Raw genomic sequence first — 13,755 nt, forward strand, 5'->3', positions numbered from 1 at the left:
AAGGCCCTGAAAAAGGAAAAGCCGGCATATCCAATTCAAGCCGACTCTAAAACATTCTAACCCGACATGATGATGAATACACGCCCCCATAGCGCCTCAACAAAGAAAAAAAAAAATACTACATTCGACTACCTCGACTACTTCACCTTGCTGTCGCTCGGCGGTATTTTAGTATCGTTAGCTTGAGAGCCTATTTGCTGTCGTGGCACTTGAATCTCCTTCATCGCCTTCACGGTCTAGCAAAAACCTACGAGTGGCTGCTCCACGTCTCAAGCACCGAGCTGAGAGAGGAGACTAGGTATAGTTTATGAAAAAAAAAATGAAGTTTATTTACTTCAATACCTACGTAGGTACTAGTTTATTCCATCACTTCTGCCCAGCTAAGGTAGTTGAGCAGTTATGTTATGCCATGCATGCGGGCGAGCAGCATCGAAACGTGGTGTTTCTCCTCCACGCATGTCGTGCCACCCCAGCAATTTTTTTTTCTTGGGGGGGCGTGTGGTCCTGAGCTACGTCGGATCGCCTCGTCTCCAAGGTGGAAGAGGGGAGAAAGTTTGCTAGTTAGCAGGAAAGAGGCGAATGATGCGGAGGCAAGGCCTGCTGTGTCACTGGAAAGCTGGACTTCCTTATTATATCCAGAGCAATGCGATGCGATGCGTGCTGGGCAGGCGGTTGGCAATGGACGCGAAGCGCGAAACGCGGCATTTTCATCTATCGCGCGTCATAAGGGAACCCCCCCTCCTCCCCCTTATTCGGCCCATTGCTCTGAAGCTGCAGCTGCTTTGACGTATGTGGGCGAGTCGATCGAATTGTCAGTTCTACCCGTCTTCCAGTCAACGGCGACGATGGCGGTGCGTAAAGACACCGGTCTGTAATAATTATTACTGCACGTCTTCCTTCGCAGATGTGGCATACCTACATCATACCTAAGCGAACAGAACAGCTGCAAGTCATATCTAGCTGCAAATCCTGGCATTCTTCCCCCTTCTTTTTTTTCAATCCCCTATCTCTTTTTATCTTCCTTCCATCGTTCGACAATGCAGTATATTTCTGGTTGCACATCTTATAATCTACCTACCTACCTTGGGTAGATATACTGTCTACTACCCTGCCCTGCGTCACGGGCACCCGAGGGGAAATTGATGGGATGGGTGCTTCGACGTCGTGCATCCCACGGCATTGGAGCATGGCCCTATCCTGTCTTGTACTGTCCTGTCCTTTCGTTTTGGCTGGTCTCCCCTGCGGCCGTCCGATATGCCGTGCTCCCTGCGTCGTGTGAGCGCAACGATGGCCACCTACTTACCTGCCCAACATACCTAGGTAGGTAGGTACAGTACGCTACGCTACGTTATACTATACCAAGGGGCCTCTGGGAACATGGGAACGACGCCACAACGTTGCATTCATAAAAAAAAGGGGGCCCGAGGAAAAATCCGGGAACCGGAGATAGATCGATGAATGATGATGATGATGATCGATGGGCGACCCAACCGATCCCATACCATACCGTACCGTACCATACCATACCATCTCACCTCATCCCATCCCACCCTAGGGGCTTCTAGAATTTTGGGAAAACATGACCCGCGCCAGTCCCACCACGCCTACCACTACCACCTCGATGCCGAGAGCTCGGTGTGCAGAAAAACTGCCGTGACCGTGTGTGTTAGGTATATATGTGGTTGACACGATCCGGTATGTCGTGCAGAGCAGGACGGATACCTGGATGGAAGGTAACTAAGGGGGGTTCGGGGAGGAGTCCGGAAATGAGGGTTGACTGGTTGCGCGATTGGAGTGTGGGGGGCCAAGGGGGGATGTGGATGTGTTCATGTCTGTTGTATTCCCCTGCTTAGAAATAAGGAATCGTGAAGAGGTGGGTTATGCTGAGTACCTACCAGGTAAGTGGTTGATATTGGGACCGTCGAATAATATTATCATTATCTCTAAAGAGAGAGAGGGAGAAAGCTTCAAGATATATATCAGGCTAATTGAAACGCGCGATTTCCATCAAGTCTCACAAGCATTGCGTCTCGAACTATACCGTGGTGCAAATAGCTAGGAGGTAACCAGACGGAGGAATACCTTATACCATAGGTACCTCACTTGAGGCGCGATTGATTGGACGTGTTGGCTGGACGTGGGTAAGGGTTAGAGGACGAAGAGCAGGACCTGTCAAAAAACGTCGAGACCGTGAACGACTTGGTTACAACATAGGTTTAGGTACCTACCTACCACCTACATAGCTCATAACGTCGTCTCTTATGCTACCTACCGTGATGAACCTCGAAAGCAGCCAACGAAGTGAGCGGCCAGAACGTGTTTAGCTTAGCCAGGTAGCTACAAGATGAAACAGACAAGCACACATACACAAAAAAAGAGAGGCACAATAACGACGATGTGTGAGACTATGTCTTATGGGCGACATCGTCCGATGTTCATGTCAGGCGTCGAACGAAGGTACCAATGCAGTGAGACTGTTACCTACAATGAAGCAAATAAGTAAGCAAGCAACGCGAAGCGAAGCAAAGCACAAGATTGTCACCAAATCATCAGGATGAAACGAGACATTGACCAAAGTTGGTGGAATCAGACGATATGGAAAGAATGCTGGAAGGAAGAATGAAAAATAAATGAAAAGATTAGTTAAGAGTGAAAAAGAGAATTTATATATATATATAAAGCTAGCTCTTCTTTAATAGTAATAATGATGACGATAATGTCAGAAACTGGTTAGTTGATAGTAGATATGGAAATATCCTCGTCTAAAAAAGAGGGCGTTATATAATTCAATACATTTATAGTAGACGACACCAGTTAGTAATAATAGTAGGTAGGTTTGGTATGTATCAGCGATCCGCTCTCTCCCGCAACCAAAACTCTCTATGAATACCTAACCCAAGGTTCCCGCGATCTTATCTTCATCTTCATCCCGTATACATATACCCCGCGTCCGTCCTTCCCAGCGCCGACTCCCTTTTATAGTGAATTCTGATCCGAAATAAACCGACGATATTATAAGCCCCGAATCTTGGCGAGCGCACGTGTCAAACAAGTGAAAGGGAAAAAGAGCGTAGCCCTGATGATATATATATAGAGGTATACACTGGTCAGGATGTGGTCTTACACGCATCGAAGACAATAGTGAAAGAGATGTGTGGAGCTAACTGATTTAGCGGTGGATGCCGTCCTTGAGGAAACCGCCGAGCTGCTTCGCAAGATCGCCGTGCATCATCGAGAAGTGGTTGCCGGGCATGTGGTGGAATGTCATCTTCTCAGCGTCGAGATATTCATCCCAACGGTTAGGACCGAAGTCTGTTCGGTTGTCAAGGAGGAAGAGAGCATGACCGGTGGGGTAAGGGTCTGGGCGCGGGTCCGTTGGGAGCTTACAAACGCCATCTTCACACCAGATTGTCGTCACCTTAGGGCACTTCTCCTTAGGGATCGGCTCGGCGGTGTAGTTGGACAGGGCGGTAACGGAGGCAGCGAAATGAGGTAGGAGCCAAGATGGAATCTTCTTTGCTTCAGCTCCGTCACCCTCACCGAGGAGACCAATTTCGGCGAACCAAGCATGAAGGCCAGCTGGTAGAGGCTCAATGGTAATTGGGCAAGGCGCGTCAATGATGAGTAAGTGAGATACTTCATCGCCAGCCTTTGTTAATTGGTTTACAATTTCGTAAGCAATAACACCACCGGCGGACCAACCAGAGACGGCGTAAGGTCCCTGTGGCTGACGACGCTTCATCTCCTCGATGAACTTGGTCGCCATTCCGTAAACTCCACACTTGTACTCCTCAGGAGTCTTCATAAACGGCGAGAACATACCCCAGACAGCGACATCTTGGCCGAGATCCGAGATCTCTGTGTAGGACGTGGCGCTACCACTTCCATCCGGAATCATGAAGAGCTGCCTGGTGGCAGTGCGATGGTTACCTTGTAGCAGCACAGATGTGGCCTTTCGGTGAGGGTAAGGATCATTGGCTAATGCAGATTTAGTAACGACAGTCTCGGTCTTAGTAGCAGCCTTGGATTCAGTCTTAGCCTTAGCAGGCTTGGGAGCGGCGGGTTTCGAAGCAGATGCAACACGCTTGGGCTTATCCTCAATTCCTAGAGTTCGCTCGATATCCTTTAGAGAAGGGTTGTGGCCTAGTAGGTCGGCAGGGATATTGAGACCGGTCTTCTCGCGAAGTATACCTAAGATGGATAAACTCATAAGAGAGTCCATACCAAGAGCTGCCAAATCAGGGGCAGCAATGATCTCCTCGACCTCGACACCCATCTCGGCGCAGATGGTCTCTCGCACGATTTGCTGAAGCTCGTTATTTCCACTAGAGCGAGCTGCCGCAGGTTCACCCTTTACTGAACCCTTGTCACTCTCACCGGGGGTAGTAACCTCAGAGTCTGATTCGATTTCATCGTCGCTATCGGAGGTACCGCTTGAGCCACTTGACTCGGAAACGACGGTCGTAGTAACAGATTCAAATTGAGCCAGGAACTTCTTGAATGCACCAATTGTGCTGTGGTCGTTAAAGGCGTGGGAGTCGATGTTCAATTCAAGCTCTTCACGGAGGCGGCCACTAATAGTGAGGCCCATCAACGAGTCAACACCGAGGTCAGAGAAAGCGATATTGTCCGCCAGTTCATCGTGGCTGACACCTGTCTCCTTGGAAACAATCTCCATTACCTGAGCGGTAACAGAGGTCTGTGAAAGCCTCTTGTTCACTGCTGGCAAGTTAGAAGTCGTGACCTGCTTCTTCTCCTTGACCGGGGCTTTGGTGGGAGCAGCCTTAGCGGCGGGAGCAGCGCGAGCAGAAGCGGCGGCGGCAGCACCTTGAGGAGGCAAGACAAGATTGAGAACCTTGCGCGGGATAGCCTGGAAACGGATGTCACCACCAATACCGATGAGCTTGTCGCCATCGAATATGTAAGCATCACCAGCCATCATCTTAGTGCCCTTGACATTTTGCATGCGGATGTAACTTTGGTAAGTCTTAGAACCGTCAAGGCGCTCAGCAAACCTGATACTGCCCCAACCATGCGAAATATAGACCTGCTCACGGGAGTCAACAGCGTCGGTACCGTTGACGATGAAGCCAGAAATATGGCAAACAGAATCAATCCAGTACGGTGCGGTGTGGAAAGTACCAAATTCAGGTCCAGCCTGAAAAACGACCTTAGCAGTCGCCTCGCAAGTCTCGCTGTCCAAGATGACGGATTCCATGCCTCGGTATTGCGGGTCATAGTCAACCAGAGCTGAGAATAGCTTATAAGCAATACCCCGGCCGACCTTTGAAGCCTCACCGCGCACTTCGGCGGCCTTGAGTGCATCAATGCGCGCCTTGATCAAGTAACTAACGCGCTCGAACTCATCCAGCCACTGTTGGCAATCACCAAAGAAGACTTTGCAGAAAGCATGCTCAGCCTTCTGAGCACCTTCACCAGTTGTGAAGGAAATGTCAGCTACATTCTCGGCCACATTGATCTTTACATGCATGCGGAGGATTTGGCTTTCCGCCTTCGGGTTGAAGATGAGAGTCTTGGGTACTTCCATATTGGCGACATTCATACCAAGATCCTTGGCGTCGGGTCGTATAAGCTTGTAGCCGTACTCGCATATAGTCAAGGCCATATCGCCGTATAGCGTGCTGGGAGTAAGCGTAGTGCCATTCACCCGATGACCCTCGCAGATTTTTCGCATGTTCTTCTCTGTCAAATCAGACTCCGTCTCAAGAATGACAATGTCACCGTTGATTTCCTCTTTAGTGACCTTCTGGACTGTAGTTGTCGATACCTTAGGCTTGCTCGGCTCAATGGCCTTGGGAGCAGCCAAGGCACCTCGGTTTTTAGTAAGTGACCAATCGCCAGTGTACTGAAGCCAGTAATTCTTCAGGTCGAATGAATACGCCGGGAGGTCCATTAAACGCACTGACGCGTCGAAATCCCTATGGTATTCATTCCAATCAATGTTCAAGCCGGCTGAATGCAGTGTGCATAGCGTTGAGCTGAGGGTCTTGTATGTACCCTCGTTGCGACGTAACGACGGCACAGCAATCGTAGTAGCACCAAATGCAGCCTTAACCATGTTAGCACACACGGGGTGAGGGCCGACCTCAAGCCAAACAGTCTTCTCGTCGATAACACCAGATTGCTGAGCGGAAACGAGGCCGCCGAGGAAGTTAACAGCCTCTCGAGCATGATCGCGCAGATAAGCTGGGTTGATAGGTTCACCCTCTAACAGCTTTCCATGTAGAGGAGAAATCACCGGGATCTTGGGCTCCTCGAAACGAACTGAGCGAGCCAGCTTCTCGAAGTCATCGAGGATGGGCTCAACCTGAGCGGAGTGGAAGGCGAAGGGTACCTTGAGCTGAGTGCACTTGAACCCAGCACCACCAAGCTGTTCAGCGATTTCGGCAATTTCGGTAGATGCACCACTAAGGACGGTTTCCCGGGGGCCGTTGATGCAGGCAATGTTAGTCGATGATGCGCGGTCGCCAAGAGTATCCGTGACATTCTCGACCGAACCTTGAACAGCCAACATCGCATGGGTTCCTGCAGTGCATTTCTCAACGAGGAGCTGAGCACGGGCACCGACAAGGTAGATGGCGTCGCTAGCGGACAGGACACCTGCGACGTGGAGGGCGGCATACTCTCCCAGACTGTGGCCTAGGACGGCGCTGGGATGAATGTCCCAAGAAGTCCAAAGCTGCGCCAGAGCCATCTCGAAGGAAGCTAGTCCGAGTTGTACAACAACGGGAGAGAGCTTTTGAACCTCGGGCTCGCTGCCGTCAATAAGAGAGAGGAATGAAGGGAAGCCATGAACACGAGCTAGGTGGTCGTACTCATTGATAGCTCGGCGGAAGACGGAGTAGTGTGTGTAGAGATCTCTTCCAAGACCAGCATAGTGTGAACCTTGGCCGGTAAATAGGAATGCTACCTTCGGTTGCTCAGGAGAAACAGGAACAAAGTTATACTTGAGGCGTTCTTTAATCGCTTCTTGGGCCTCGATCAAGCTGGTAGCAGTCACATTCATGCGCCAGTAATGCTGAATCCTGCGAGCAGTCGTAGTGTAAGCTACATGCGAGACGGAAGTGGAAGGATTCTCCTCCATCCATTGAACTAGGTTTTCGGCGTTCCGGATCATAGCAGCCTTAGACTTAGCAGTGACAGTGATAACATGATGGCTGCGGGGATCTACAGTAGCCGTCTTGTAGCGAGGACCATCCTCTAGCAGCAGACCGGTGTTTCCACCAGCCGCGCTGAAATTGTTGACGAAAACACGTCGAGGTTTTCCATCTCTCCTTACGAATGGTGTCTTGTGGAAAGCGATGTTAACACCGCGCTCGCCAAGGTCGGTAGGGAAGGTCTTATTGATCTCCTTTTTAATCCCGATGTGAGGCGGGATCGCATTTTTCTTCAGCATCATCAAAACCTTGATCAAAGCAGTAACACCAGAGGCAGCTTCGCCGTGACCGACGTTCGCTTTCACCGCACCAAGGTATAGAGGCCTGTCTGCAGGTCTATGCCGATTAGCAGGAGCGAAAACATCCGTAACGGAAACCATTTCTGTGCCATCGCCAGCCTGAGTTCCTGTACCATGCATTTCGACGTAGTCAACATCAAGGGGATCCACACCAGCGTCATCCAGGATAGCTGATGATAAAATGGATTGTGTCGGGCCATGGGGGTGGGTGATCGAGATAGCGTCGGCGCTATGGTTGGTTTGCGTCCCCAAAATAACGGCGAGGATGTTGTCTTTATCTGCCAAGGCATCATCAAGTCGCTTCACAATTACGGAAGCGCAGCCATCAGCTCTGCAATAACCATCGGCATCATTGTCGAAGGTATTGCAATTGTGCTCCTTGCTCAAAAACTGACCCCGACTCAGACCGCTAAAAATGTCCGAGTTGGTCATGCAAGAAAGACCACCGACGATGGCTGTATCACATTCCTTTGCTCTTAAAGAAGTGCAGGCAACCTGAAGTGCAGCAGCACTAGATGAACAAGCGGTATCAATGTTCAAACTAGGACCACTAAATCCGAAGTGATAATTGATCCTACCAGGACCAAAAGCACGCACGCCACCAGTAATGTAATATGTGTCCACCTCTTGAGCCGCATTGATCTCACGCCAGTCATCTGACGTTTGACCATAGAAAGTGCCAATGCGGTCTAGCCTTGTGGACGGCGTCCGGTTCGGTACGTAGCCGGACATCTCGAGAGCCTCGTAAGCAGTTGTTAAGGCTAGGCGCTGCATTGGGTCAGTTTGCAAAGCCTCTCGCGGTGACATGTTGAAGAAACGCGGGTCAAATAACCCCGGTTGCTCAATCCAGTTACCGTAAGGTGTGTGACTAGTATTTATCGCTTTCCCAGTAGGGTCGTAATGTGTCTCAACCGGGAACCGGTCAGCTGGAACGACACGATGCGCATCTATACCCTTCTCGAGGAGATCCCAGAGAGCTTCAACACTGGCCGAATCCGGGAAGCGACCGGCCATACCAACAATAGCCAGCTTACAGTTTCCCGTAGATCCGTGATTTCCGATCGAAGTCACCGCCTTCTCTCGAGAAACTTGAGGAGCCGGTCGAAGTACGACCTCCGCTTTCGTCTGCGACTTCAGAACAGTGGCTAACGTGCTCGCAGCCTGAGTCGGGCCATATGGAATCACTAAAATCCGGGACCCCTTAAACCCCCGGGCCTCGTTGGCGTTTCCGCTCAAAGCTTTGTGGAATAATAAGGGTTCATTTAATATTTCGTGAACCACGGCTATGATAAGAGACTTGGTGTCTGTCTCGGGGAAGGGCGCCCCAGTGACGGTAGACATTACAACACTTCGGGGCTTTGATCCTGCGAGTGCTGTGGTGACAGCCTCATCATCAAGTCGAAGCATCTCTTTAATATCTACTGAACCATGCAAATGTTTCGCATGGTATGGTCCATAAACAGGTATAGCTGTGGGCCTCGATTCGAAAAGGTCTTTATTGAATAAAGATCTCAAAGTTGCTGGCGGACCAGATATCGCGATGTTATTCGCAGATACAGCGCTCACGTAAGCTTGCGAGGCTTGAGAAATTCCCTGAATACGAGATTAGATTAGATTCATTCAATAGGGGAAAAGTGGACATCGAGAATAATCTTACCTCTGATCTGTGAAACTCTGCAAGAATGGGCTTTGCCTCCGCTTCTTTTGCGGCAGGCAGCACATACGTCCAGCTTTCCGACTCTTCTTTCGGAGGACTGAGCCTATCTGCTAATGACGCCACGTGAGATCCTGTCCTAAAGGCTAATAGGACGACTTGAACGGCGATTGGGATGAGGGTCGAGAGCGAATAGCTCGACGCAATGGCCGTTGCCGCAAACAGCCCCGTGCAAAGGCCGGAGAGTTTGGTATTTTTATGGTCGGTTACATCTTCGTGCTCCTTTTCAGATCGGCTATCAACGATGTTAGTTAAGATTCGTAACGAACCAGGACTCGCTATAGACCATACTCGATGTAGTGCGCCAGTTGGGCTATACATAATAAGGCAGAGTCTATTCCGGGGAACTTCAACCTCTGTTGGCGGTATCTCTCATTGAGCTGTTGCAGTGTCCTGAAAACGGGAATTCGTCGACGGCCCTCCCGAGGTAGACGGTCCACCTCGTCCCTCAAAGCATCACCGGCTAACCGGAGAAATTCTTTCGATAGAATACTCGGGTTCCCTCGTCTATAAAACTCGGCTAAGAAGCCATGTGTGTCGAGGGACTGGTCCCCGAAGAGTAGAAAAGCCATCTGGTCCGCCATCGTGTCTGTGATGGATGAGGCTGGTACTGTTTGGTAGGTTAAAGTTTCCAAGCCGAGGGCGGCGGTCGAGGTGTCTTTCACTTATATATATCAGATCAGCACAACACAATTTGGATAAAGCCAGCCTGAACTAAATATAATACCAGGGTAGTGCCTAGGCCCATGTGTGATTATCAACCATAGTACCCCAGGTGTTACGACTGAGAGGGCTAGGAGGGGGGCGTGCAGAAGGAAACTGTGGACTCACACCCTGGTCTTCTTATAGTACCTTCAAGCAGTCCGGCGTCATTGGATTTCTCGGTGACCGAAGGTTCATGGGAGATAAGCATTATATTTCCATTTTGGGAGGTAGCAATAGGATGAGGGCTGCTACCCAGCTTAGATGGATATTCCATGTCTTGTCCGTATATACGGATCGCGCGATAGGAGGCAAAAGCGCGCCAGTCTCGACCTCTCTTTTGGGTTAAATGGTTCCAGAACCGACAGTATTATTTCGAACTCCTAGCTCCTGCATGCGCTAGGTAACCTCACTGCGGATCCGTATTGCTCGGGAGGAGATACGATTCACTGTGCCTGGACTAACTTTGAGGCTCCCTCATGCGCGCTGTACTAGAAAAGGTCGTCCTAAAGAACCTGACACAATAGGTATAGTGCCAGCTTGTTCGAAACTATAGGCGGGAAGGCTTTGTGTATACTTTTTCTCCCGCTTTGCCAATGAATTTTGCTGTTAATCTTACTTGGGCACCAGGCGGTGGGTCGCTTGATGTTGACCGTTGGGGATGTCCGCCGAAGAGTGCAGGACTAGTAAGCTTTAGATGCATGTCAGGACGGAAGAGAATGAGGAAAACTATGGTATATCAGCCGTATTCAGTAAGTTCCGCCACGAAAATAAGAAATGAAAATTAAAAACGGAAGATTATCATAGGGCGAAGTGAAACCCAGTCCCATCGTAGGGAGATCACCATGTCTCAGTAACGAAGAATGGGCCATAGTTCGGACGCCACAACTGGTTGATATGAGCATAATTGATGGTGATAAATGGTTGAAATCGGCAGTTCTTGCAAACAGACAGCGGGTTAGGTACCAGTAATTATATCTTGGTTTTAACTATCGTGTCTCTCTGAACTATTTCCTCGTCAAGGTGCGGTGCTATTAACACAACCTGTGTCGACTAGCATCGCATCAAGAGAACAGACATGTATAGAAGAGCCGCATCAAGACCCTCCTTGATGAAGTTTAGCTCGATATTAGTTTCCTAGTTCATCCCATCCGTGTGCCTAAGGGCCAGTGGATATACGACTGCTGGGAAATTAGGCAACTGATGGACAGGTACCGAGTACGACCGAGACTTATGATATGGGATATCCATGTCTCGTGACGGTAAGGTGTAAATAATGTGTGTAATGTCTCTCGCCACTGTCTCGGGATTGCATCAACAGAGTGGTTAAAATGGGACCCCCAAAGAAGTCCTCAAGGTGCTCTGGCATGTGCATGTACATAGAAGTCTCTTCAGCCGACTGCCTCATCGAATGTCTGTCGAATGTCTGTCGATATCCATTGCCCATACTTTTACTCAAACGGAGACTTGCAGCCGCATGCCGGCGCCCAGGGGCTGAGCTTTACTGCTTATGGCAATAATGCAAGGATACCAGCATGTTAATGGAGAATGTCAGGCTTTTTAATTCTAGACCTAGCGTTGTCCGCGAGGGCTAGAAAGAATTTTTTTGACGTTGGTTGCATTTTTCGTGAGATCGAGGTTGTATGGGAAGAAGATGGATGATGATGATGATAATGAATAAAATAAAATCCAAGCCACAACCTTTTACTTTGACAATATTCAAGGTACTTATGTACCTACCTACAGAATATCGCTTCCTGTTATTTGCATATCAATAGCGGGTTATCGTACCTAGGTACGTAAAAATCACTTATACAAATTATTTATTTAGTTCATCTTCACAATTTCCACTTGACTTATTAATATCGTACCTAGACATAGTAGATCTCATCTCATTTAAACTTATCGCTAGCTCTCAAAGGTTCCATCTGGCATAAAATCTAGAGCGTATTACCTCCATGGCTTCCCTTGCACCCGGCCACTTATCACTTAATTATGTGCGACGCGTTCGTATAAACATGAAGCTTTCTCATTCTTCCGTCTCATGTAAGTATAAAAATATGCATTGTATATATTCTGTATACATTATATGGAACCATACATACATGTACCTGACGCCACGTGGGATAGGATATCAAAAGAAGAGTCTACAGGTCAACCCAATGTCATCCTTGCCCATCAGCCCAACCTCTAACCCAATTGGGTAACGATCGGGGCTGCCAAGGTTTCAACATTGGGGTGAGCTCTAAGGCTCTTAATCGCTGGAAACGTGCTGTAATACTCGCTAAACATGTTAAAATTACAGTACGTAATAACTACTATATACGCTATAATTACAGCACATATTAATCACTAAACTTTAATATTTTGAAGATTAATTAGAAATTAATCAGTTTTTTTTACCATTTCGGGTTAGAGGTTGGGCTGATGGGCAGGGATGACATTGGGTTGACCTGCGACCTGTCAAAAGAATACCTTGTACATCATTCCTCTGTAAGACTTCCAGCTAGATATTATAGTTATTATTATTATCATTGTTATTGTTATCATTATCATTATTATTATTTCTCTCCAATTTATCAATCATCCTGCCACACCCCGTAATCATCACTGTAGTCACCTTTTCAAGATTCTAACCCTCGTAAAACACGATCCCATTTATCGTGCCTATCTCCCTTTCTCCGTCTTTGAAAGATCATACCCTAGAAGCGCGTTGTGTGTGGCGCGCGTGTGAAGTCCGGACTTCAAAGGTCTAGGTAATTTACATGTAATTTACCTGGGAGGTAGACATCTTTCACGCGCCTTAAGGATTCAGTTTCGGCGTCCCAACCTCGCCCGTTATCGAGAGAGAGAAAAAAGAAAGAAAAAGATATCTGTCAGCTTACCTTAGGTAGATAATCGTCGTCGAGACCGACTACCTACCAACATCGTCAACCTAATTCCATTCATCCGAAGGCGAACCTTCTCCTGAACTTGTTCTTCCAATGCTCGAGTGGCTCATGAATGGGACGCGGCGACGATGATTGGAAGATGGGAAGCTTGTTAGCATCGGCCTGGGCCAAAAATACCCACCACTTCCAATGCTGCTGACTATCGGACCTCCGGTTCTGTTATCGTGCAGAATCCCAAGCCCAGATGCGCTGAGCCCAAATTTATCATGCACGTCGATTGCCTAACAGAGCTGTATCATTCAGGTCTGCTACGGTAATACAGCCACAAGCTGGACACTGGTATGATTAGCCCAGTGCTTTCTCTATAGTTTTCGTACTTGGAAGGCCTGTAACCCGCTAGGCCTGTTTCCTGTTTCCTTTTCACATTCCTGAAACGGGCCGACGAACTCGATCTTCGTACATACAAGCCACGCGACCGGCTATGCTAAATATACCCCGAACAAATCACGGATTCTTCACTTGCTTGTATAGAATAGCTCGTGGGCGTAGATCCCCTAACCCATTATCTTCTTTGGTAGCTCAACCCGGAATTCTTGCTATTGGTTTCGTTACGATCAAATTTACTTGATATTAAGAAGTTGGTAAGACTTCCGCTACCATGATACCGTCTGGTATTCGTTCTTCTAAGTTGATAAAGATCATCGTCGATCGTTCCCTAAGAAACACTGTATAGTACTGGGTGGTTCATCCTATCGTAAATAGTATAAAGCCAACCTAGCAAGATATAAATTGATTATAAGATCTCGGTGTTTAATGTGTTGGCATCAGATTTATGAGTGGTCCCTTTTTTTTCAGGGGGCATAACTGTATCGCCGGTAAGCCAAAAGATAAACTGGGTAAACATCCGATCTTAATCGGATCCAACACGTATCCTGACGGCACGATTCACTTATGGCATGATCCTACGGTTT

At 48.4% G+C, this 13,755-nt stretch overlaps 2 protein-coding genes across 2 annotated transcripts; one reads left to right on the forward strand and one right to left on the reverse strand.

Moving 5' to 3' along the window:
* Positions 1-96: 96 nt before the first annotated feature.
* On the forward strand, positions 97-1,009 carry F4812DRAFT_380857 (uncharacterized protein). The gene has a single exon (XM_047932025.1). It carries the CDS (start codon positions 405-407, stop codon positions 873-875), a length of 471 nt encoding a protein of 156 aa, XP_047790188.1. The 5' UTR covers positions 97-404; the 3' UTR covers positions 876-1,009.
* Positions 1,010-3,169: 2,160 nt separating this feature from the next.
* On the reverse strand, positions 3,170-9,775 carry F4812DRAFT_459157 (polyketide synthase; the record flags this gene model as incomplete). The annotated part of the gene is made up of 3 exons (XM_047937492.1): positions 3,170-9,070; positions 9,135-9,426; positions 9,483-9,775. 3 exons carry the CDS (start codon positions 9,773-9,775, stop codon positions 3,170-3,172), a joined length of 6,486 nt encoding a protein of 2,161 aa, XP_047790189.1.
* Between the last annotated feature and the right edge of the window lie 3,980 nt (positions 9,776-13,755).

Source organism: Daldinia caldariorum, assembly GCF_022478825.1.
Source record: "Daldinia caldariorum strain CBS 122874 unplaced genomic scaffold F4812scaffold_8, whole genome shotgun sequence".
Lineage (NCBI taxonomy): Eukaryota > Fungi > Ascomycota > Sordariomycetes > Xylariales > Hypoxylaceae > Daldinia > Daldinia caldariorum.